The 25,776-nt window shown below is 43.2% G+C and overlaps 2 protein-coding genes across 6 annotated transcripts; both read left to right on the top strand.

Annotated features, from left to right (window-relative positions):
- Positions 1–18: 18 nt before the first annotated feature.
- On the top strand, positions 19–1,647 carry LOC309351564 (histone H3.2). Its single transcript, XM_081879326.1, has one exon. The coding sequence runs from the start codon at positions 555–557 to the stop codon at positions 963–965; it is 411 nt and encodes a 136-aa protein (XP_081735452.1). The 5' UTR covers positions 19–554; the 3' UTR covers positions 966–1,647.
- LOC309351563 (pentraxin fusion protein-like) lies at positions 1,099–24,433 on the top strand. Of its 5 annotated transcripts, XM_081879323.1 has the most exons (9): positions 6,235–6,444; positions 7,048–7,098; positions 8,283–8,568; positions 10,615–10,769; positions 17,764–17,868; positions 18,883–18,968; positions 20,161–20,295; positions 22,503–22,608; positions 24,210–24,433. In XM_081879323.1, exons 1-9 carry the CDS (start codon positions 6,384–6,386, stop codon positions 24,296–24,298), a joined length of 1,074 nt encoding a protein of 357 aa, XP_081735449.1. In that variant the 5' UTR covers positions 6,235–6,383; the 3' UTR covers positions 24,299–24,433. The 5 variants fall into 5 exon arrangements, with proteins under 5 accessions (XP_081735447.1, XP_081735448.1, XP_081735449.1 ...); XM_081879325.1 differs by lacking the exon at positions 17,764–17,868; XM_081879321.1 differs by lacking the exons at positions 17,764–17,868; positions 18,883–18,968; positions 20,161–20,295; positions 22,503–22,608; positions 24,210–24,433 and adding exons at positions 1,099–1,187; positions 12,187–12,234; positions 12,399–13,258 and having other exon boundaries at positions 6,164–6,444.
- Positions 24,434–25,776: the final 1,343 nt, after the last annotated feature.

Raw genomic sequence — 25,776 nt, 5'->3', positions numbered from 1 at the left:
CCATGCAGTCTCCCAAGTTATTTTTTTAGAATTCACTTATTAAATGTTCGTGAAATGGGAAGAGATTACTGGAATTGCAGAACACCTTCGGAAAATACGGTCCCGAATGAGGATACCTTATTACATAAACAGGGTTACATATAAGCGCACACAAACAGTTCCTAAGCGATGTGGTTTTTGTGAGGCAGCTCGATAAATATGGAGGCGTATTTTCTATTTTTTAAAAAATTAAAAGGGTAATTTATGTGAACGAGACACTATACGACCCTTAGGTTTACACGTAGCTTGGCATTCCTCCGCCCCTGGCGCCTACGCAATGCAAAACGGAGAGGAAAATTTAAAAAGCGAGAGGCTGCTGACGATTTTTAAACATCAATGCGCGCCTTTTCAAATTGTCGAATGAGCTTGAGGTTTTGTAATTCCAACCAATCAACAAGTCGAATGTATCCAATGGCGAGAGGTGTTCATCTACTAGTAGCCAATCAGAGAGCAGAACTAGTGTATAAATGTTGCCTTCTGCGCTCAGCTTTTAGTTCTTTTCTGCATCTACGAAGATGGCTCGGACGAAGCAGACGGCTCGCAAGTCGACGGGCGGCAAGGCGCCTCGCAAGCAGCTGGCCACCAAAGCGGCTCGCAAGAGCGCGCCGGCCACGGGCGGCGTGAAGAAGCCTCACCGCTACCGGCCGGGCACCGTGGCGCTGCGCGAGATCCGCCGCTACCAGAAGTCGACGGAGCTGCTGATCCGCAAGCTGCCTTTCCAGCGCCTGGTGCGCGAGATCGCGCAGGACTTCAAGACGGACCTGCGCTTCCAGAGCTCGGCCGTGATGGCGCTGCAGGAGGCGAGCGAGGCGTACCTGGTGGGGCTCTTCGAGGACACCAACCTGTGCGCCATCCACGCCAAGAGGGTGACCATCATGCCCAAGGACATCCAGCTGGCGCGGCGCATCCGCGGAGAGAGGGCTTAGGCGCCCCTCGCCCTCGCCGCGCCGCACCAACCCAAAGGCTCTTTTCAGAGCCACTGCACCGCGTCCCGAGAAGAGCTTGAGATTCCCTTCCTTTCTCCTCTTCCTTAACTTTGTGAGTTAATACAAAGTGCTTCTGCGATGGGAGAGGGGAGCACATTTAACTCGAAGGAGCTGCGGCGCCTTCGCTGGTTAATTTGGTACGTTTAGAGAGGCGTGGAAATAGTGAGTTTACTCCGCATTGTTCATATCACGTAGACAAACACTGAGTTCTTTATACTGAAAAGTTTCCTTTAAATCGGGTATTGCACTATGTCTTCGCACAAGGAACTGATCCCCGTTTCTCTTTTCCCCGCCTCTACAACTCGCTGTATGGGTCGTTTTGAAGTGTTGGGTTTCGTCCTAAGCCTTCCATAGGTCTGGGAAAGTCTTGGTGGTTTCTCCCTGTCTGATTGGCGGGAAGCTTGAGACGTTAAGCTTCAAACCAGAAAAGCCCGCGCTCTGCCCTCTTCGGCTGCTCCAACCATCTTTTAGGAGGCGTGTAAGGCGGGAAGTTGGAGGGAGGCCCTTTCCGCTCCCGATTGCTTTCCTACTCCGTCCGAATCCGAGAGAATTTCCGCTTGATCTTTCATTTTACTGCTGGAGCTTCCCCCAGTTCTTCGAAATAAAAACAAAAACCACCTTCGTACGCTGCTTTCTGTATGCTTAATAATGCCTCATACAAAACTAAATGCTCTTCCTTTCTGAATAAATTAATGCTCTCTTACAGCTGATACGGAAAGAACCACAGGCACAGTCATATTGGCACGGGTGAGAGAAGATATGAAGGCTGTGCTGAGTAGGAGCTGCAGCGAAAAGGAAGCCTCCTGCTCCAAGTTGGCTTCCCTGCTGGCCATCTGCCCTTAGCAGTAACCGCTGTGCCCACTGAGCTTTTCTAGTTCTTATAAATTTTTGTACTTCTACAAGTGTTCAGGTTTACTTGAGCCCACTGGTGCTCTGCGTGTGTGTGCGTGCGCGCGCACGGGCGCACTGCTGTTTTAGCTACATGAAGACTTGCACTTGAATACTGTAATGAATTTGGTATTTATAAGCATGTATATGACATGACATATTTTTGGAATTGCACTAGGCGGCTTGGTTAGCTCAAAGCTAGCTGTTGTCCTTCTGAATATGAATGAGTGTGTGGTTTCTTGTGGTTCTCACAGCAAAAAATAAAATACAAAATCCACTCTGTTCTCTTACATGGCACAAAACCCTCTTTTGGGTTTTGTTCAGATCTGTCTGTTCAGATCCAGAAGTACTCATATGGCGTCTTTATAAATGAAAATACCGCTTTTCACCTTTGCAACCATGTTCTTTTTTATTTATTAAAAAACACAGCATGCTTTATTTTCTATAAATATACCAACGTGCTAGTTTTAGGGATATCTAGATGGATCCCAGGGTGGTGTGCAATAATAACAGCAAAAGACAATAAAAACAGTTGGGAAGCTGCAATACGGGGGATATGTTGTGATTACCCTGTGATAAGGAACAGGCCATAGGCAGCTGCCAGCACCCACTATTTGATTCCCCCGCAGTGCTTCGGAAGTAGTGTTTCTCCTAGGCATTCTGGGAAATAAAAATGGTGACGCCTGCTATGGTTCTGCTGGCAGGGGATAACCACTGAGGGTCCCACCAGAGGGCATCTTGCCAGGGAGGGGCCCTCAATTCTAAAGCGGGTTCTGATAAGTAAAGGGTGCATTCTACCACTGGGCTAGCCAATGTGGTGCCCTCCAGGTGTTGCTGAACTAACTACAACTTCCACCATCCCTGGCCATTGGTCATGCTGGCTGGGGCAGCTGGGAGTTATAGTCCAACAACATCAGGAGGGCACCATGTTGCCTACAGTTGACACCTTGGAAGCATTTAGTAGCTTCAGGTTCCAGGCCTCTGCATGACACTGAAACTGTGATCCATAACTGAAATTAAGGCCTGTTTCAATGTCTTTTCATTTTTGTACCTTGTAACTCCAGTTTGTGTGTGCGTGCATGTGTGAATAGTGTTAACCAGGCCAGAAGTTTGATATATTTCCCTGCATTATCACACCCTTATAAGTAAATTTATAAGCTGGGTGAGTGGCCAAGGGTATCGTTTGGTGGGATGTGTCAGAAAACATCAAAGCAGCCTTGCAAAAGTCATGATGCAATATGCTTCTCTCCTCACCCCACAGTCACCAAGCTGTTAGTGCATCCTTGCTAGTATCAAGCTGTCAGGAATAATCTTATAAATGCACTGGCAGAAATGACCGGCAGAATCCGAGACCAGGGAAAAGAGTCGGCGGAAGAAGACTGGAAGAAGTTTAAAGACTATTTGCAGAAATATTGTAAAATTAAGGAATGCTAGAATGATGCTGGATAGAAATTAAGTGGTTTTCAGCTGTAATGCTTAAGACATATGGAAAATAAGGTTTTGAAATAAGTAAGAGAACTAATGGTGAGGATTTGCTGAACAAACAACTTGAATTGGAATATAAGAAAGGGAGGTATGAGGAGGTCTGGAAAAGAAGTTAAAAGAAAATAAGTAAATGGAAACTCTTTGTGTTTTTTAAATTGTTTTTTTTTTTGTATTTTTGTATTTTCTGTTTTTTCTGTTTTGTGAGGTATTATTTCTGAAAACTTTAATAAATATTTTATTAAAAAAAAGGAATAATCTTAAATGCACTCTAGAACCTAGGTGGGCAGTCTGTGTCGCAGGTCAAATGATGGATGGCTTGCGTTTTGCTGGATACTTTGGAGAAGCACAGACATTTTGTTATCAAAGCTAACAATTTGTAAACATTTGAAACACTCAGAGCGTCCCAATATCTTCAGCATTAAAAGGGAACTGATGCACAATTTAAGATTATGAGACATTTAGGAAGTGCCACCTGTATATTATACTTCACTCAGGAATCACCTGCTGCATCAGGCAAGTGTTTGGATGTTGGCACTTTATGCTTAGGAACATTGCGTGGAGTCAGAACAGAGATAACAGCCACCTGGGATTAGAAATGGAGGGCTAAGGAAAACTGCCAGTCGCTTGCAAGCTGAAAAAAATTCTATTCATGCTTCCCGATCAGTTAACCTTTCCTAATGATCCATAAAAATAAAGAATTTTGTGATTAACATCTAGTGCTCATATGATGTAGCTCAGCTCTCCTTAGACAGCTAGTGCCCAATAAATTAAATAAATGTGGTGTTGCCTCCTTTGATCACAGAGCAAAGGGAACATATTTTTTTTTTTTGCAAAGGGAACATCTGAGCCCTGCTTTGGTACTTCAGAATGCAACGGGGCAGCAATCTGAAATAAAGGAGCTGTGGTGGAGTGGGGTGGGGGGGGGAGGGAAGCTCTCCTCTCAATATTTATGGAGACCAACCAAGCTGAAAGCCCATCTACCATCTCTTCCCTTGCCTCACTAATGAAACATTCTTTGTTAAGCCATGCCTACACGATACGATTTGCTGCTGATCTTGATAACCACATGCCACAAGCAGAGTGCAGGAATGACCAAGATGTCCCTACACAACAGGTGCCTGCACCTGATTCTGTTTCAAAGGCTGTCCTTTGCCAATGAGCTAAGTCACACACCTGTCTCTTCCTTGTCTCATTAGTGGAGCTGGCTGAAGGCTTCTGTCAGCCTTTAGGCAAGAGTATCTAGAGTCTCTTCCAACTCTATGATTCTATGATTCTATCTAGGGAGACTGAGATATTGGGGGGGGGGATTTTGCACACCCAAATTCCTTCCTTTTTTTGCAGTGCTGTGGGGTGAACCTATAAAACCAGGCCAGGCATCAGTTGGTGTTTGACCTGGACAAGTCCATAGAAGCAGCCATAGTCACCAACCTTTTAAATTTTTTTAGCACAAATTGGCTGAATTTTTCCATCTCATAGTCATGCTTTTGAAAATATGTCCCATGTTTGAAAATGTAGTCCAATGTAGTTTGTTTCTGCCCTTGATCTCCTTTCTGTGGTGCAATGATTTTTGAGAGCTCTAGTTACCCCAGACATTATAAAATACTGTAATGAATTAGGAACTTGCAGTAGGGGAAATTGCAAGCTTCCAGAGCTGAAGGATGGTGGTTTCTACAGCTTTTTGCTGTAGGGTCTCCTTCTGCCCCTCCAGGCTATGCACAAAGCCTTCATAGATAATTCAAATTTTCCCAGTGCAGACTACATTGATAGACTGGGCTACAAACTGGAAATCCATGATTTTGCCACCTTAGGCAGAATGGGACAAGGGCTTACCCATGCAAATTGGAAATGACCTCTAAAAACCCCAACAGTATCATGGAGCACTCTGAGGTGCCCAGAGATAGTTGGCATGGCGGATGTCCATTTAGCTGCGCTGTCCTAGGCAACTGCCTAGTCTACCTGTACGTTAGGCCTTGAATCTTAAGTACGCACTATACCTTTAAAGAACATTCAAATCACATTCTTTCCCTCAGAGAATTCTGGGCACTGTAGTTTAACCCTCACAGAGTTACAATTCCCAGCAGCCCTTAACAAACTACAGAGTCCAGAATTCTTGAAAAGGGGAAAATGTGCTTCGAATGTGCTTTAAAGTTATTGTATATACACAGCCTGAAACATTTAAGTGGAACAAACTAACAGGCAGAATTACCCAGATCCTAGACAACCTTTTCGTGATTTCTGTATGGGAGTAAAAATTGCAGCTATTTTGAAATCTTTTGGTATAAACAGTATTAGGTTAAGTAAATTGACAACTTACATTTATGATATTGTCTGGTAGAATGCTATTTTATCATGACAACAAATGTAATTGAATTCAGTATGTCTAACAACAACAACAACAACAACAACAACAACAACAATAATTTATTTATATGCTGCCCACCTGACTGGATTGCCCCAGCCACTCTAGGTGGTTCCCAACAAAAAATAGTAAAAACACAATGCAACACAATACACTAGAAACTTCCCTGAACTACTTCTGAGTAGACATGGTTAGTTACGGTATCTAGTTTTCAGTTTTATGTGTACACCACAACTTTCTCCCATCCCACTCCCCATCATATTCCGACAGCATAAGATGGATACCTGTTGTGTATGAAAGGTATGAATAATGTTTCATCTTTTGGAATTTGACTGCTATTTCTATGTTCTGGCTGGTCCTGTTAAGTCAGTCACACCACGGACCCATTATATCTTTATCTTGCCAGATAAAAAGCAGTGCCCAAGAACTGCCCTACTGCTCAAAGCTTTCCCAGCTATAAGACAGCCTGGCTTGTGTGGGTACATTGGATTTCGAAGTTTTGAGGAACAGCCTGAGCACAAGGAGCAAAGTGGTTTATCTGAAAGGAATGGAGAAGGTCTCGGATGCTGAAGCAAAGATGCTGAGAACTCTGTAGAGTGTTCCAAAAAGCAGATAAAATAACAAACATGTTACGCAACTCTGCATTTCTGGTTATTGCTGCTTTGCATTGGCTCATAACACACAAACGTAAGTACAGTTTTGATTAAGTACTTTGGTAGACAGATTGACCCTAAACTGTTTGGGACATGTGGACTTTACTGGATCCAGCAAGGTTACTTGTGTTTGTATATTTGGGGCTAAAAAGTACTGCCAGGACCCAAAGAAGACAAATTGTGTTCCATATGTACACAATATCCCTAATTATATCATACTTTAGTACAGATTTTAATTGTAAGCCACTTTGAGAGCCCACTGTGGCTGGAAAGCAGGATAGACATATGATCAGTAATAAAATAAATTGTTCAGCCTCACTCATCATGAGGATCCTGTTGACTGTAATCCATGAAATATAAGTGATCAAATATATGTGATCAAAGACAAAATCACAGCCAGGGCCCAAGTGACAACGTAATGATATAAAAATGATGATTATTTAAACATGAACAGCTATACATGTAAACATATGTGAGTATGCTTCATGACTTTCGTGAGCATGCACACGAAATCTTATACCCAGAATAAACTTAGTTGGTCTCTAAGGTGCTACTGGACAATTTATTTATTTATTTCGACTGTGTCAGACCAACACAGCTACCTACCTGAATTGGTAATTGCTGTTCTTTTTTCCAGGCAGTGCTGGCAATGTTGCCATTGCAGATGCTTCAATAATCCCAGTTGGAGGTAAATCCTGAGTGTGGCTTATTTCAACCTAAACCCTTCCTTATCCCACTTGCCTGAGATGGCATATGTAATAATAATAATATTTTTGCTGTTGCTGCTGTTTGTTGGAATTTGTTACCTGCCCTTCGCCACAAGGTCCTGATGTGGGATATACATTCATTCAACAAAATGGCATTAAAGCATCGCTTTAAGCCACAAAAGGCACAACGATTACTACAGGGCAAGAGGGTGGGGGACAGAACTATCTGATCTTGTCTGCTCCCCAGAGGCTGAATTAAGATGAGTCTTTTGGTGGCTACAAAATATAAGAGAAGGAATAGAGGGATGATTCACTCTCAAATTATAAAACCAGGAGTCTTGCATGACTATTTGCATGGGTGGCGGCTGCAGTCAAGTGCAGATGCCTGATTTTGGGAAATGCTAGGAAAACAGTGCTTCCTGATGTCTGCTGAAAGTAAACTGCTGTGTGTGGTTGTGCATGCAATAAGCCTCTTTTGGACTGCAGGCTACTACTGTGTAAACTCGACAATTCTGTGATTCTATGTCTGATGTACAGACTCCTCCTGAGTTCACTGTGCACCCAGATGGTTGTGTGAATAGACCTTCAGAGTCATTCATCAAAACCAAAATCAGATTCAAGTGCATGAGAGAGGCAGCAAAATATCTCTTCACACAGTTGTATATGGTTAACATGTGAAACGCCACTAACACACTAGTATAAACTGATAGATTAGACAACTTGCATCAAAGATAAGTAAGCGGCTATTAGCATTGACAGCTAGATTTGTATCTTCTATATTGAGAGATAATATATTCAGAGATAATAAATCCTTTAAGTTGGAATTGCATAAGACTCATGATCTCATGGGTTTGAGCCCCATGTTGGGTGAAATAATCCTGCATTGCAGGGGGTTGGACTAGATGACACCGGGGTCCCTTCCAGCTCTCCAATTCTATGCTTCTAAGTACCACATTCTGGGGACAAGAGAGAGTGTGGATATTGCTATCTCACCCTTTTTTCTGCACTGCCACAGAGCATCCAGTTAGCCACTGTCAAAGACTGAATGGTGTTTTAAGTGAACCATTATCTGATCTGACTTCAGTTCGATATCCATGTGCTGTCTGTGTTTCTGCTTTTGTTTTGGCAGTAAATAGATGTGCTTTTTTCTTCACTTCCCCTCCAGATCCTAACATTGCAGTGGGGAAAATGTCATCCCAGTCGAGCACGTATGAAGAAAAGGGGAAGTCAAATAAGGCCATAGATGGTTCACTGGCCAATAGTTATGCTAATGGAGACTGCACCCTGACGAGGAAGGATTTTGAGCCCTGGTGGATGGTAGATTTGAATTCAGCATTTCAGGTATCTGCTGTGGTGATCACAAACAGAGGAGACTGTTGTGAGTCAAGGATAAAAGGAGCTGAGATTCTCATTGGAGATTTGCCACAGAAGGGAGGCACGATGAATCCCAGGTATTTCTCTGCTGTTAACAAATGAATGGTGATGGAAAACCAATAAAGATGACATGCAATATGATCTTACTTGGAAGTGAGTCCTGTAGGGTTCAGTGCAACCTACTTCCAATAAACTTTTCTTAGGACTGGAACCTTAGACCCAATCCTAAAAACATTTTTGTTGTGAGTAAGTCCCATAGATTTCACTGGAGCTTACTATTTATTGTTTTTACACATTTAACACAATTTATATACCACCTGATGTGCAACCACTTTATCAAAAAAACAAGACTTTCAAGCTGTTTGCAATGTTCTGAGAGTGAATCTGCTGTAGTTTTCGCTAGCAGGTTTGTTAATTATACATAACTGAAAAAATAGATCTGGAAGTCAGTTAGTCGTGTTGGTTTCCAGAGGACTTGGGGGAGTTGGAATCTGCAGTATAAGACCATTGATTCCTCACTGATGATGTTGGCAGGGCTCAGTCTGAAAAAAATGTACTACTAAAACATGAACATCCTAACCCTCTCAGTCAAATAAATGGAGAGGCTGCTGCTGGGTTTTAACATCTATTGCATCAGCCACTCTTGTAGTCCATCTGTATCTCCTGTCCTCTCCCTTTGGAGGGACGAGCCTGGAAGCTTGGACTATGTTGCCAACTGCCAGGACCCAAAGAAGACAAATTGTGTCCCATACATACACAATATCTCTAATTATATCATACCTTAGTAAAGATTTTAATTGTAAGCCACTTTGAGAGCCAACTGTTGCTGGAAAGCAGGATAGACATATGATTAGTAATAAAATAAATTGTTCAGCCTCACTCATCATGAGGACTGATCCCGTTGACTGTAATCCATGAAATTGGTAGTTTCCGAAAGATATTTTGGAGGATGCTGTCATTGCATGGAAGCTTCCTAGGGGGTTTTCGGTGAGAAGTCTAGTAATGGTGAACACATCATCTAGATGTGGACTCTCCTTCCTCGGAGGTTTTTAAGCAAAGGTGGATGGCCATCTGTCAGGGATCATAGAATCATAGAATCATAGCACTGTAGAGTTGGAAGGGACCCTGAGGATCATCTAGTCCAACCCCCTGCAATGCAGGAATATGCAGCTGGTCCATACAGGGATCGAACCTGCAACCTTGGTGTTATCAGCACCATGGTCTAACCAACTGAGCTATCCAGGCTCATCAATGCTTTAGTTGATATTCCTGCATTGCAGGGGGTTGACTTGAGGTCCCTTCCAGCTATGATTCTAGGAATCCAAACCTCCCCAAGCATCAGCTTCCTCATCGCTGCTAGTCTCTCCCTGCATAATGCGGCTATAGGCAAGTGTTGAATATGGTTTCCTGGTGTGTATGAATAATATGTGTATGAATGACATACAGAGTAAGATAGACCTGCTGTATTAACAGAGTAAGTATTCTAGAGCAAGGGCATCCAGCATGGTCCCCTCCAGATACTACGGACTCCAACTCCCATTAGCCCTGGCAAGCATCATCGGCAATCAAGACTATAGAAGTTACAGTCCAACGACAGCTGGGAGGGACCACATTAGCTACCCCTGCTGCAGAACGTGCTGTAGAATTGTCTACACTTCTGCATAGTTGAGCTATGGCATCTCGATCACAATATGTAGTGATGACCACTGTCGCAGTTGACTTTGAAAGGGGATTCAATAAATTCATGGAGGATAAGGCCATCAATTGCTACTAGCAATGAAGGCTGTATATTGCAAGTGGCATCAGAGACAGTATGTTGGGGAGTATGGTCAGGGGAGTGCGGCTGCACTCATGTTCTGCTTGTGTTGTGGCTTACCATAGGCAACTGGTTGGCCATTGTGAGAACAGGATGCTGGAGTAGATAGCCCTTTGATCTGGTCCAGCAAGGCTCCTCTTAGGAAGTTTAACTGCAAAGAAATGATTGAGCAAAATGTTCTGTGTCTCTTGCTGATATCATTGATCCTTTTGGCCTAAATATTGGTGGGGTTCCCATATTTCCATGTGGCATATCTCCACTGTGCTCTGGGGTCATGCCGCTGAGTAATGCTCCAGTTGCTTTGCAGGTGCGCTACAATCAACAGCATGGGGCGTGGGGAAACCATGACCTTCACCTGTGCAGGGATGCAGGGCCAGTATGTGACCATTACAATCCCGGGGAGATATGAGTTCCTCTCACTCTGTGAAGTGCAAGTTCTCGCACACCCATGGCTCCATGTGGGTGAGTAGACGGCCTCTGTTGTGAATTTGATGTGAACAGCAAAGGAACATGTTGCTCATACGATGTGGGCGAGCCAAATCACTGATTGTTAGAAAACCCATATTATCACAACTCAGGTGAGAGAGGGCCTTCCTGCCTTTCCCAGAGCTGACCCATGAATAGATAATGTCAGTAGCTGCACAGGTGGGGCTGCGTTGCTCTTCCGTCTTCCCAACATTGTGCGTCACTACAACTTCTGGGGGGTGGGCAAGGCAGTGGGAGTTTGGCATGGTGTGAGAGGAGCAGTGGAACTAGTCCAATGCTCTAGCTGCTGCATATATTTTGTACCCGCAGGGGTAAGAGGCAGGGGAAAGACAGTCAGCCGAAATTTTAGTCTATGTTAGTCCTATTCACCATTGAAGTCAATAGACAGGACTAACTTAGGTTTCTTAATTTCAAAGGGTCTATTCTGGCTAGGACTTTGTTGGACACAACCCCAGGAGAGCAACACAGCCCCACTGACTGCTACTGGAGAACAGTATGTCTGTCGATGGGGAGTAGAAGCTTCTCCTGCCTCCACATCTACTCTTCTGCTGGAACTTCACCTCTCCCTTTCTGTTCCTGATATCTGACAACCCACAGTTTTGTTACATACATTTGGGTTGTTGTTTTTTTGAAAAAAGCAAATAATTTATTAAATTCATACAACCCATACAAAATTTAAACATCAAGAATATTATAGAAGTTTACTATCATAGACAGACGATAGATAGATAGATAGATAGATAGATAGATAGATAGATAGATAGAGATAGATAGATAGATAGATAGATAGATAGATAGATAGATAGATAGATAGATAATAAAAAGCATATATACTTTCAGCTCCTGTCAGACATAATCTTCATTTTGCTGAAACCTGCTGTTATATTTCCCCTGACATAATATGTTTCAGAACTTCATAGAGCTATGTAATCAATTCCCTGCCTTAAAATTTGCAACTCGCCTTTTATGTATTGTGTTGCCAGGTTCCGCCCACTAATGACACTAATAACTTCTCTGAACCTCTCTCTCTCAGCTGTTAATTTTACAGCATTTAGCTGTTCTGATATCTTTCTTACTAAGTCTCTGTTATTATGTTTCTGATTAATTATCCAGGCTTTTGCATATAGTATTCTAGCTAGAGTTATAATATATATAACACTTGGTTTTGATCACATACTCTTATATGGTCTTTTACATAATATTTTACATGAGGAGGTCCAATGAAACCTAGTAGCCCAATATTTCATGTAGGACTGTAATAACCATTTGCCAATAACCATTTGCCTTATTTCATTTCCACCAAAGATGAAAGTTTGGTTACATAACACTTGTGAGTAATGTGAATATTTTCCCCACCAGTGCCAGAAGCTCAGACATGTCATTTCTTTTTCAGTTCATGATGGTGGACGGAGCCCTGTGAGAGACAGTGAAACTGATTTAGGTAAGTGCTCAGTTGTGTGTTGGACTATGGCTCCCATCAGCTCCAACCAATGACCAAGGATGATGGGAGTTGTAGTTCAGAAGTATATGGAGCGCCACAAGTTCCCCACTGCTTTGCTGAACAGTGATTTCCTGTAGAAGTGCTAATGATGTTTCCCCTTCTAGGTCTGCAGGGCAGAGTTCTGAGTTTCCTTAACGAATCGAAGGAGAGTTATGTTGTCATATCTCCACTGCAGCCTCTGAATGTCATGGAATTCACGCTCTGCATGAGAGTCTCAGTAGAGGATCTGAGCGATCGCAAAGTCATTCTCTTCTCCTACCGCTCTCAAAAGGACGAACTGAGGATCTTGCGTGAGGCAAAGGGCTGCTTTGGCTTACACATGGGGGGTCAGAGTGTGATGTTTGCCCTCCCCGATCTCAGCACTTTGGGAAGTCATATGTGCGTCACCTGGGAAGCTGAGTTTGGCCTCACCGCCTTTTGGATGAATGGGAAAAGGAGCGTCCGAAAAGTGCACAGCGTAGGGCATATTGTTCAGTCGGGGGGCACTGCAATGCTTGGATGGGATCAGAGTGCACAAAATCCATCCGAAAAGCAGGAACGGCGTTTTGTGGGGGAAATAACGGATCTCTACATGTGGGATTATGTACTGAAATCTCAAGACATTCAAGATGTGTTCCAGGTCCACCAGTTTCCTAGAGGAAACATCTTTGACTGGAAAATGTTATCGTACAAGATTACGGGGCATGTGCTGGTATTACCTAAGGACTAACACCCAAGGAGGATATGGGCATTATTAAGATATGCAGGAGATCTTTTGTCTTCCTCCTTTGCAAAAGAATAGATGGAAAAGGGAAGGACGGAAAGCAAAACCTGAGTTGTGGAAGCACAGCTGGTGTCATTATTCACATTGCCTGTAATTATTCACATTGTAGGATTGTTGACTGCCGTATGAAAATTCTTTCGTACTGAAAATTGTTGAAGTAAATCATAAATTTTAAATAAAACAGTCCTATGAATAATCAAATTTGAAAACAAGATTTATTTACTCATGGCAAGCTGTTGTGTATATAAGAAAGACATATCTATAACTGTACTAGGGGCTAGAAACTTATTTGCGAAAGAAAGCTGTGGATTCTTAAAACGTCTATAAAGACCTTGAGGCTTTAATAAGGGTGCTCCAGGAGATATTTGAGATGCAGCGAGCTTTGCTATTTTCATTTTTGTGACCATTATTAAAGTATGTGCACTTTTGCTGGCCTCAGTGTACTGGATAGTCTGAGTCACAAAAACCAGAAACATACAAATGAGAAGCAAAGCTGTTCCTAGCACCAAGGATCAGACAATCTAAACTTGAAGTACTTAGGGATGCAACAAAGGGAGATGAAAGAGTGACAAAGAGCATTGCTGCTGTGCAGCCTACAGTCTCTAAGCCCACTGCAGGCTAAAGTTAAATAAAATTCCAAAAAATAAGCTCTGTGGAATAATTATATGAGCAAAGATCATGTCATTCAGGACAAAGTTGTGAAGAGTGCTGATGAAATTAGAAATAGGATGAATAGTGTCTTTGCACTCCAATAAAATCCATCTGGGAACCCACGGGAGATGGGTTATTGTTTATCCAGTTCAGTTGAAAATGTTTTGAGTGGGGATTCAGGAATCTGACCAAGACTACGTACAGACATTTTATTCTGGAATCAATGGAGACTAAATATTTGTTTTTTCTACCTAGCCCACACTCAGCCTAGGTCTAGTGTCCCCCCCCCCCCGCTCTTCAAAAGCACTTATTCAGAAACTGGTTTCATTCTGAAAAGAAAAGCTCGTTGCAGATTGATTCTGCATTACCTCACATTGTGTCCATTTAAAAAGAAATGTAGGTGGTTCTGGCAATGGGGATTCAATCTACACTTGGCCATAGACCAAGACTGCAATCACCACATCCTTCTTCGTTCACCTGGGGCATGTGCAGGGAGGAAAAGACAGGGATATCCTAATCAAGGGGAAGGTTTTCAAATATGTATCAAGTAACCACACACCCACTTTGTCTGATTAATTTATATACACAGTCACCTATATAGAAAAACAACCATTATATAGAAGGCTGTCCCCTGACTACTCTTTAGAAATATGGGGCTGGATAGCTCAGTTACTACTTGCAAAGCGCTGGAACAGGCCGTGGAATTTGGAGCAGAGAAATGGCAGGAGAAAGGGAATACTTAGCCTTTCCTGCACCCATAACTTCTTCTAGTTCCTTCCCTGTTTGTTTTTACAGTCTGTGTATATTTGTCATAATAAGTAGGTAAAACAAGCTTGGAAGGGAGGAAAGTACAGCATTTCCATCCTATACATTGTTCTATAAACAGTCCTGGCCCCCAGTCCTACTGCTTTGTGGATGAGAAGCAGCTTCCTAGCCCCTTAATGGCAGGTATTAATGTAGTTCCAAGATGGCGGCTTTTGATTTATTAAGATCCCCACCATTGTTTTCCTACCATGAGGTCTTCCAAGTTCTTTTCGCAGAAAGCTTCATTCATTCCTTTATTTGTAAACTACAGCTTCTTCTTCACTGTTACAAGTTGTGCTCAAGCAAACATGCAAAAGCCACATCCTTGGCGCATGGCTACACAAAGAACCCCTCAGGCCTTTCCTGTTTTCAGGTGGGTTTCAATCACATACAGGTGAATTCAGGTTTTGTAATTAACACTGACTTGGAACCCTTGAACAAAAAAAGCCCCCTGCTCCTCCACCCTGGCACATCAGAATTTTTGCAATAAGGAAAATAAGGGGAAATGCACTGGGAATTGTAGTCCAAAACATCTAGAACAGTGGTTCCCAATTAGGGGGTCTGTGGCCCCATCCCTCGCGGCCCCCCAACTAATTTTTTGTCATTTTTGCATGGTAATATAACAAATTTTATGGTCTGTTTTAGCGCTGTGCAATTTTTCAATATACTGTACAAAAGCACTTTTGAAATCACACCATGATCAGGGGCGTAGGAAAGGGGGGCAGGGGGCCACCCCAGGTGTCATCATGGAGGGGGGGGTGACAAATTATCAAGGAACAATTACTGCCCTACTAGGGAGGTTCATTAAAAAAAACTCTTTTAAAAAAATGCCTGCTCCAAAGGTCTTATCTTACTACACTAGGGATGATATAGCTACATAAGAAATTTCATGCATATCAGTTAATATCTTGACCCTCCTCCACCAAAATAGCTGTTTATTTGGCCGTTTTCCTATGTCGTGAAGGCTGAAATTTCAACAAAGCACACACCTTTGCTAGACTCTTTTCAGGCACCTGCTAAAAGCATTCTTCTTTAGGCAAGCATGCCTAGATGCTTAGGAAGTTGAAGTAATTTTAATCTTAATATTTTAGCTTTTGTATGTTTTAAAGTAGGATTGTAAATTTTTCTTGGTTTTACTGCTGTAGTGTTTTTTTGTTTTTTGTTTTGGTAAACCACTTTACAGGTTTTTTAAAATAAATTTTATTAAATAAATAGGCAATAAACATAAATAAAATAACACAAGCCAAAAGACAATCCACAGTCTCTGCCCACAGTCGTCTACTTGTTATCAGAGGCTCAGAATCCACATTCCTTTGTAAGAAAATATGAAATAACGTAAAACCATTTTTGCAGGCAAAAATAAAAAATAACAAAAAATCAAGGTGTGTGTGGGTGACAATAAATTTTCTGCACTGGGTACCACCTGACCTTCCTATGTCTCTGACCACGATAACGATTTTGAGCCAGCAAGACGCAGCAATACAGTGGTACCTCTGGATGCAAGCGCAAACTCCCCCAATGCTGCTGCGTGCGGGAAACTATCTAGGGAGTGTTTCCTGCCGGCAGCTGCATGAGGGGAGAGGCTCAACAACTTTGGGCCATCTCCCTTCATTTTCCTAAAATTGAGTCCCTAAAAATAGGGGGGCATCTTATAGACAGAAAAGTACAGTAGTTACCATGTGGGGTGTGATGAGATAAAATCAAATGTGGGTCCATAGTAGTAGTAGTAGTAGTAGTAATAATAATAATAATAATAATAATAATAATAATAATAATAATAAATGTATACCCTGCCTACCTGGCTGGGTTTCCCCAGCCACTCTTCCAACATAATATTAAAATACAATAGTCTGTTAAACATTAAAATCTTCCCTAAACAGGGCTGCGTTCAGATGTCTTCTAAAAGTCTGGTAGTTGTTTTTCTCTTTGACATCTGGGGGGAGGGCATTCCACAGGGTGGGTACCACTACTGAGAAGGCCCTCTGCCTGGTTCCCTGTAACTTGGCTTCTTGCAGCAAGGGAACCGCCAGAAGGCCCTTGGTGCTGGACCTCAGTTTCCGGGCAGAACGATTGGGGTGGAGATGCTCCTTCAGATATATTGGACTGAGGCTGTTTAGGGCTTTAAAGGTCAGCACCAACACTTTGAACTTTGCTCGGAAATGTACTGGGAGCCAACGTAGGTCTTTCAAGATGGTGTTATGTGGTCTTGGCGGCCGCTCCCAGTCACCAGTCTAGCTGCCGCATTCTGGATTAGTTTTAGTTTCCGGGTCACCTTCAAAGGTAGCCCCACATAGAGTGCATTGCAGTAGTCCAAGCGAGAGATAACTAGAGCATGCACCACTCTGGCGAGATAGTGTGTACCTTTTTGAGGAGGAAAGATTGTGTCTTTAGAATATTGTCTATAATAATGTCCCTTATTACTTCAGTTTAATCTGGTGAATTTAATGCATACCTTTCCAGATATGATTGCACTTGGGAAATGCATGATAGAAAAGCAGAATATAACTCACTTCTGGGAAACAAACAAACAAACAAACAAACAACAACTGAACAACATCGGTGTAAAGATGATGACTAATTCCAAATGTATGATGACCAATGTCTGAGTTAAATGGGTGCTTTGTGCAAAGTTAATTGCTGGTTCTTTGGAAGGAGGCTTAGGTAAATATGATATTAAAAGCAGGAAAAAGGCCAATGATAAATAATCATACCATTGGTTGAAAATCCTGGCATCAAGAACAGTATATCTCTATGGATGTAACATGGCTGATGCAACTCCGTATTTACAGGCTTATGGCACAGGGAGAACAATGTAGTGGAAAAGTTTCAGACAGATCCCTAGCTATTTGAGTTCCCAAATATTTGGTGTTTGTTTTGAAATTTTCATGTGATTTCACCTTGCTGATCAATGTGGTGTGATGCAATATCTGTATTTATATGACTGGGAGAGTCAGAGAACTGTTTCCAATTTACCTGTTTGTTTTTAAATTTAAGCACATAGTCCATGCATGTTTGCTGAACTTTCCCTTCATTTCAGTTTCCTTCCTCCATTCATCATTTTGTTATTGACAAGGAGAAATATTTGTTCTCTGAGAAAATCAAATCAGTATCTCGTGTCCTTAGTTTGGAAGAATCCTAATTGGAGGATATCAGTATTCAGAAAGGTATATTAACCTCTTCGAAATTCTCCAGATGCATTGAAGAGGAGAGTGTTTTCCCAACGATTTCTCTTCTGAATTTTCTTTACAAAGCCATTGAGGAGGACACCATGCTTTTAAGAAGAACCTCCATATCTGTGGCATTTTATCTCTGCCTGCTGCTTATGACTCCTCTGCCAACGCTAACTTTCCAAGAAGGTATGTTTCTGAGCTTGGGCATCCTTTTCAGTGATTCCACCGACAGCAAGATTCCATTTATTTATTTATTGCATTTACTCCCACCTGTTTCTCCAAGGAGCTCAACGTGGCATACATGGTTCTCCTCATTTAATCCTGTGAGGTAGGTAAGGCTGAGACGCAGTGTCTGGTCCAAAGTCACCCAGTCAGCTTCATGCTGAGTGGGGTTTTGAACTCTGGTCTGCCAGGTCCTACTCTGATACTCTAACCACTGTACCAAATTGGCTCTCTTTCAGAGGCTCATCAGCCTACAGGTACGTAGCAATTCACAGCACTCTCGGCATCTCTCCAAATCTGAACTACCGCAGAGTCTTTCTCTGCTCTCCCCTGACTAGCTGAAGTGTATTTTACTTCCAAAAGCAGTTGGGGGTGGAGGGAAGGAAGGGAGCCTTCCAGGGCACCACAGGAGACCTCAGCAATGAGCTCTTGATGGGGGCAAAGGACCAACCAGCCATTCCTGCCTAAATGGCCACTGGGAAGGTGTCCCAAGGGGAAAGGATAGATGGGATCTTCCCTTCTGAAATGTGAAACAGAGCTCTAACATCAGAGTGGTAGATCTGATGCCAAAACCTCCCTTACTCTCTCTGCCACTGGCTCTTTCAAAGCGCTGGCCTTACTGGCACTGGCTCTACGGCTTCAGAAGGGCTGGGAAGGGGGCATTCTGATAAGCAATGTGGATCCGAAACATCCTAAGCCATCCTGGTCCCCCAACACACCATTAAAATGGGAAAATATTGAGTCATGTTCCTGAGTGTGACTAAATCTCCCCCTCTCCTTTGGAAAACAATGTTTTTTTTATGGTAATGCAATAAAAGGAGAGAGGAGTGCATGTGTGTTCAAGCCTATTCCCATAGTAAGAGAATAATAACCTGCGCTACAGCTCTAGGAGTCTCTCTTAGCCAGTCAATCAGATTTTTATTGTTTGTGGTCAATGGACACTGCAATATTATCTAATAACTCTGCTGCTCCTTGCAGGATTCACTTGCCCAGAGAACTGGTTGAAGCGTGAAGGAAACTGTTATGGCTACTTCAAGGAACCTGTGACCTTTGCACAGGCTATGGTAAGAGATGGTTTATCATTGTATTAGCTGTGCATATGAGGAGTCAACATCCCTTTCCTCTCTGTGAAAATAGAGACTGGACAGGAAGGTGCTGGAAGGATGGAGTTGGGCCTGGCTATACTGAGGCCGGTGGCCACTGATGGAGCTCATGGTTTGGCGCACTCCCTGTGTGACAGGAATCACTTTGTGGCACAGCGTGGCTGGCCCCACACAATGCGGGAAGGCTGGTGTTGGCCCCCAAATCCCACAAGACCTCACTTGCTCGCGTTGCATGGTCTTGCACGAGTTCTGGGAGTGGGTGGAAAGGAGACTTCCTTAAAGAAGGTTGCTGTGCCTCAGGTCAGTCCTTTCCTCAACGAGTTTCAGATAAGAAGGCACAACAATCTGTGGGGAGAGTGCAGAACTTCAGAGGTTGGTATCAGGAGTGAACCTACTCTGCACTGGATTATCGGTTTATTTACTCAAAGCAAAAGGGTAGTATTGCCAAAGAGTAGATCCCTAATGCACAATATTAATCCAGTAATTTTAAGGCAGAAGAAGTAGTAATGAATATAATAAAGAACAATTATCATTATTATTTATTACATTTGTTAGTTGCTTTATCTTGCCCAGGGCAACCCAAAGTGACTTACAACCAACCAACAAACCAGCCAGATCAAAAAACACCACATAGATACATTAGAACCAAGAGGAAAAAGAAATACATGAAAAATATCCCGTCCACTTCTAAAAGGCTACAGAGAGTTGAAGGCCAAAGGACTGGTTATAGAGGAAAGTTTTTGCCAGGCACAAAATCATGACTTTTCAGCCTTCGTAGCATTTATCTGTTTCTCTTTCATTCTTCTGCATTATTGTTTTAATGTAAAAAAAAGATGAAAAATGGAACAAGGGCAAAACTGGTGTAAATTATGAACACTTGGCACTAGTGTTTGCATGGGGCTGGAAGGCTTATCCTGCAAAGGCTAAACTGCAACTGGGGGCAACTTAATTGATAAAAAGAAAGAAAGAAAAAAGAAGGTAAACCTGACTCTGTTGATAGCTGAGCTCTAGCTGTTGCAGCAAGCAAACCTTTGTTCAGCTTTGGTAGAGTATGTTTTGATTAAAAAAGAAAGTCAAAGCTAGCAGCTGGGGACTGTGTCTAGAAGCTGGTGCAACCCATAGAGTGAATGGCATTCTTTTTGCCCTTGTGTAGGAGAAATGCCAAAAGGAACATCGTGCCGACCTAGTCTCCTTCCATAGCAAGGAAGAAGTCTGTGCAATTGCGAAATTTGTTGCCGGCTTCAGTGACAACAAAGATGTTTGGATAGGTCTCCACGATCCTCAAAAGGTGAGTGCAGCAAGCTCCCTGGTGCTTAACGTCTCGGGATGTTTCCAACACTCTTCTCTTCTGAATTTCGGAAATCAAAAACAAGATCAAGTAATTCAAAAGTGGAACTGATGCCCTGGAGATCTCCATGATGGCAAATGTCAACTGTAGCCACACACAATCTGTCAGGAAATGCCACTCTCTGACCTAGAAAGCCTTCTCCAATAATTCCTTATCTGTAAGAACTTTCTCTCTCAAGGTTGGGGAGAAACACATACTGTATTGGACTAGCTGTAATGTGGAAGTGAGAGTCAAACTGGGTGCAGGATGGCCCGGGTACTAATGTTGAGCCAGCCAGTCGCCATCTAACCCAGGGAAGGGGAATCTGTGGCCTTCTGGGTGTTGCTGGGCTTCAACAGCTGTTGTTGGGAGCGAGCCAGTTCACAGATAAGTGAACTTAACTCTTTATTTGAAGAAACGGGATCTGCTCAGGAATGCCAGGCCTAATGAGCACTACAACTCTTATTCGGTACAACTTGTTGTTATGAGGCAGTTGCGAAGAATGGATGCTTCCCATAGCTGCCCAACCCTCCTCCTCTCCCAGGTTTTCCCCAAGCAATCTGAGACTGCTGCTGGGTGTCTGCCTTTGCAGACATGGGAGACACCCATGCTTCTTCACCAGCCTGACTCATCTCTGCCTCTTGGCCTCACTCCTCTCCTGCTTCTGTTTCTGCTGCAGCTTCTGGGCTTCTCTCTGCCACAAACTCTCCCTGATCACTAAACCCTGTTACCTCTTCAGCTTCTGACACCTCCTCCTCCTCCTCCCTCTGACCACTCATCATTGTCCCACCACCAGTCCCCTGTCTCTGAGCCTTCTTCCCTTGAAGCTTCCGCAGCTGGTTCCCCTTATTCTTCCTCTGCATCCAACCAGTCCATGGCACCCATTAACCCCAGCCAGCATGTCCAGTGCTCGGGATGATGAGTGTTGGAGTCCAACAATACAGTGGTACCTCGGGTTAAATACTTAAATCGTTCCAGAGGTCCATTCTTAACCTGAAGAACCACTTTAGGTAATGGGGCCTCCCACTGCTGCTGCACTGCCGGAGCACGATTTCTGTTCTCATCCTGAAGCAAAGTTATTAACCCGAGGTAATATTTCTGAGTTAGCGGAGTCTGTAACCTGAAGCGTATGTAACCTGCAATGCATGTAACCTGAGGTACCACTGTATATGCCATAAATTTCTTATCACTGAATGAACTTCATAGGTCAGCAGGGAGGAGAATTTGGTTTGATCTACATTTTTAAGTGAATTGATCAAATTCACATCTCTTGGGCCAATATATAAATTATCCTTTGGATCTCACACTTCTGGTGGAAACACTGGTTCCTGCTGGTGTTGTGTTGGCAACCCCTATGGAAAATGAAGAGCACAGGCCTCCAAAACAGATCTGCCCTTTACAGCAGAGTGGGGCGGGGCAGGGGGAACGTTTCTGGCTGGAGGGGGTCAGATCTTTATCTTCCCCACTCCTCTCAGGACAAAGATGGCAGGTGGGCAACCTGCCAATCCCCTCACCTCATAGTGATGTCAGGTGATGCTTCCCCTGGGAACCCCAGTGAGCAGGACTTCAAAGCAAACTGTGGGGCTTTCGAAGAGCCCTTTGTAAACACAGCACACAGGGATGTTTACAAAGGGCCGTTGAATCCTGTGCCTGTGCTTCTCCATCAAACCTTCACAGAGATTTGAAGCAGAAATGCAGAGATTTGAAGGTGGTGGTGTTTGAATGCCTTGAGCATGATGCAGTCCCACTGCCCATCAGCTGATAGGATGGGAATGCAATGTCCTGCATCAAAACTATCCAGAATCTGAAGAAAAAGACCAAGTTACTTATTGTTCCCAACCAAGGCATATCACATTGTGGACCTTCTACTTAGCCGTAAACTCAATGAAGTCATACCACAGGTGTGGGAAATCTTTGACCCTCCAAATGCTGCTGAACTACAACTCCTAAGCTTCTGAAAACATGGCTGATAGCCAGGGATGGTGGGAATGTAGTCCAGAAACATATTTGGGGGGGGGGTACAGATTCCCAACCACAATGTTATTCCCAGGCAGACTGGTCTAGGACTGCAACCTTGGTAAGTTTCTGTGCCATTCCACGAGCATTCTCCAAAGTATTCCACATGGTTGATTCCCTTACTAACTGCATTTCTTGCCTTCCACCTGCAGGATAACGTATGGGATTGGACTGATTCCACCAGGTTTAACTTATATGCTTGGCTGGATGACATAGACAGAAAGAATGAACATTGTGCGCTATTGCTCCACGGCACAAGTAAGTGTGCAGGTCCTTTGGCAGTTGGGGACACAGGGATTCAGGAAGGAGAAGAGCAAAATACGGCTGCTTTTGTGTACCTTCCAGCTCTAACACTTTGAGAGCTGAGATTTATGGGTGTTTCCTCTAAACAGCTGCAAAGCACTGCTTGGGTCAGAGGTGGGAAGGATGCAGTTTGTAGCAAAAAAAGTGGCTGGCACACCTAGACACCCCTCTTCTGTTGCAGCCTCTTCCTTCTGCCACATTCACCCCAGCCAGGGTTCCAGGCATGTGCTTGCTAGGTTGTTAAAGCAAGAGCAAAGGGGGAAGAGGATTCCAGAGAAAATGCTTACGGCAAGTGAGGTAGCTGTTCACCACCTGCTGTTCTGTACAGCAATTGTACAGTGAAATTGCTTGGAGATGCTTCCTAGGATTCATAAGTGACATAAAGGACACCACCACCACGCCACTTAGCAACTGTTCAGTAGAGGCCTGACTTCCCAAATCTGACAGCTTTGTAGCTCAAACCAGTGGGAGTCCTGATGGGCTTAAAGACTTTTGCCTGCCAGGAAAGGTGGCATATACGTCAACCAGGTGGCTAGCACAGGTAGTCATAATCACATTTTTAAGATGCTGCCACTGTGTCACCTTAAATATCCTGTGCTGCCACTTGTGTATGTCTGTGCATTCACCTCCAGCCAAGGTTATTGTTGTCTTGCCTTTGTTGCCCTGTGGTGCAAGAGTGGCCCCTCCAAATGGCAATGATGCAACAACACCAGGGAAGCATTGCAGAACAACTAATAAAGCAAAAGGACGCATGGATGGTCCACTATAAATGCACTGCTCATGCATCAGTGTTATGTTGCAGAACACACCCATGCAAAACCCCCATTCTGGAGGAGCCCTCAGTGAAGATGAAAAAAAGGGGCTGAGTCAGCCACTCATGCTTAGCATTTGAAATCTCAGGAGCCGAATTGGTGAACTTCCTCTAGGTCAAACGTTGTGTTTCTGGTGATGGATACAGAAATTCTGCCCATGGTTTTGATCTGTGACAGCTGTTTCAGACATATGCATTTTCCATATAGGAAAAAAGACCTGCATAGTAATGTTCTATTGCTTCAGATGGGCACTGAAGACAGTTCCCCCCTTGGCAAGCTTTGAGGAGGATTGCTCCCAAGTGAATTTCATACCGTTACCTCTCTTGACTTTATTTTATTATTTTGTTCATTGCGTGTGTTGTTTCTTGTGGATTGTAAGTGAACCTGGATAATTCATACAGAGGTGGAATATACAGTATATACTATTTCAAAAGAAAATAAATATTTAAGGCTGTGGTCATCCCACATGAATGTGTGAATGAGCCTTAAAAGGCCGTGGAGTGAACAACACTTTTCTAATAAGACAGAAGACAGTTAATATTTTAATTATTAGTTTTAATAACCTATATTGCATGTTTAATATTTTGCAGTATGTTGTCCAGGGAATGTTTGTGGATGGGTAGCTATAAACATGTAATGCATAAAATAAACAACCCTGGGAGGTTGTATCCCAAGGAGAGCACAGATCCTGCAACCCACAAATCACCCTGGTATCTCAGCTGCCTTAATTTTCTTTCCACATAGATTATATTGCATGGGACAGCAGTAATTGTGAAACCAAGAACCCCTACCTTTGTAGTTCGACACCACAAATTATCGTTCGTGAGTGCTAACAAGGAGGAACCCTGGCTGGCTGTCTAGAAGAACCTGCACCCAGAGGGATGTCAACTCCTTCCATGACTGCTAAACTCACCTGCTACTCATATATAGGCTGAAATCCCAAATAAACAGCAGTACTTGCAACTCTATGTGGCTGGGTGTGTCGTCTGTTCCAAGATGGGGAAACGTATTCCTTGATTTTTCTTACCTATTTTATTTATTTAAACAGTCATAACCCTTACTTTTACAAAGTGGTGGTGTACACAGCAGAAATAATTTAGACATCAAACAATCTTGGGGGTTGAACCCAAGACCTTCTGTGTGCTGTGGCCCTTCCTGTTGAAGATACTCACCTGTCCCACCTGTCTCCTGTCATGGAATCCTGTGATTCTCAGGTAGTCACATGTCCAGGCAGTTACCAAACCTAGACCTGCTTAGCAACTTCAAAGTGATTGTCTCCTGTGCCTTCACACCATAATAAAAGGCTAATAATAGCACAGTACATAGTGATGCATTTATTAATTTACTGCATTTATACCTCACCATTTTCTTCAAGGGGCTCAAGGTGGTGTACCTGGTTCTGCCTGCTCATTTATCCTCCATAACAACCCTCTGAGTTGGGTCAGACTCAGAAGCAGTGCCTGGCCAAAGTCACCCAGTAAACTTCATGCCAGAGCTCCAGTCTCTCAGGTCTTAGCCTGACACAAACCACTACCCCATGTGGTACTGTGTTCTGTCAGTACCTTTGGGGGCAAAGAGCAGCAGGTGGAAGGAAATAAAACCTGCCAAGAAAATGGCATGTTTCCATGGGGCCCTTATCTTTGTCCCACAGAGAGCGAGAAAAACCTGTCTTTATTATTGGAAAGAGTTTGAGTGGTGCTAGCAGATGAGTTGTAAGAAATCCACAAGGCCTATGCTACCAACATTGTACAGTAAACAGAAAAGTCCATGAAGAGAAAAACAGCACATTGTGCTTGCCTATCAGGTAGAGAGGGACACATATGTCAATTTCAGTTTCTCTCATTTTCTTATTTATTCCAGTCAATTTCCCCAGTCTAGTTTAGTCCTTCAAATCAGTTTCTGTGGTTTTTTAAAAAGTACTCAAGACAATTGATCAACATCTTCCTTGAAATTTAACCTACTGTGCATATTTTTGTGTGCAATTTGCCCATACACAATGCCTGGTTGCTTCAATAAAACCTTCCCAGGTGGAGGGAGTTTGGAAGAACCCCTCTGGATTTCTGTATAAATATACCGTAACAGAGATATACTGCATGAAACCACAGCATGGCCCATGGGATTTGTTTCTGGGTAGAATATATATGAGAGAAAACCAGTCATGTTATTCTGTGGTGGCAAAAACACATTTAGAATGAGCAAAATGGTGATTCTACCCAACAGGTGAGGCAAGGGTTGGTTCTACAACTGAGCTTGGCTGTGGACCAGATTCTCTCTCTCTCTCTCTCTCTCTCTCTCTCTCTCTCTCTCTTTT

The sequence above is a fragment of the Podarcis erhardii genome, assembly GCF_964252035.2.
Source record: "Podarcis erhardii genome assembly, chromosome: 10".
Taxonomy (NCBI): domain Eukaryota; kingdom Metazoa; phylum Chordata; class Lepidosauria; order Squamata; family Lacertidae; genus Podarcis; species Podarcis erhardii.
The sequence above is the reverse complement of the archived record's forward strand: the minus strand, read 5'-3'. Positions and strand labels throughout refer to the sequence as shown.

Excerpts from the sequence above, each read along its gene's own strand:
- LOC309351563 (XM_081879321.1), top strand. The coding sequence starts at position 6,384 with ATGTTACGCAACTCTGCATTTCTGGTTATTGCTGCTTTGCATTGGCTC. Across the intron at positions 7,099-8,282 it reads TTCAATAATCCCAGTTGGAG|ATCCTAACATTGCAGTGGGG; the intron begins GTAAATCCTGAG and ends CTTCCCCTCCAG. Across the intron at positions 8,569-10,614 it reads GGAGGCACGATGAATCCCAG|GTGCGCTACAATCAACAGCA; the intron begins GTATTTCTCTGC and ends GTTGCTTTGCAG.
- LOC309351564 (XM_081879326.1), top strand. The coding sequence starts at position 555 with ATGGCTCGGACGAAGCAGACGGCTCGCAAGTCGACGGGCGGCAAGGCG.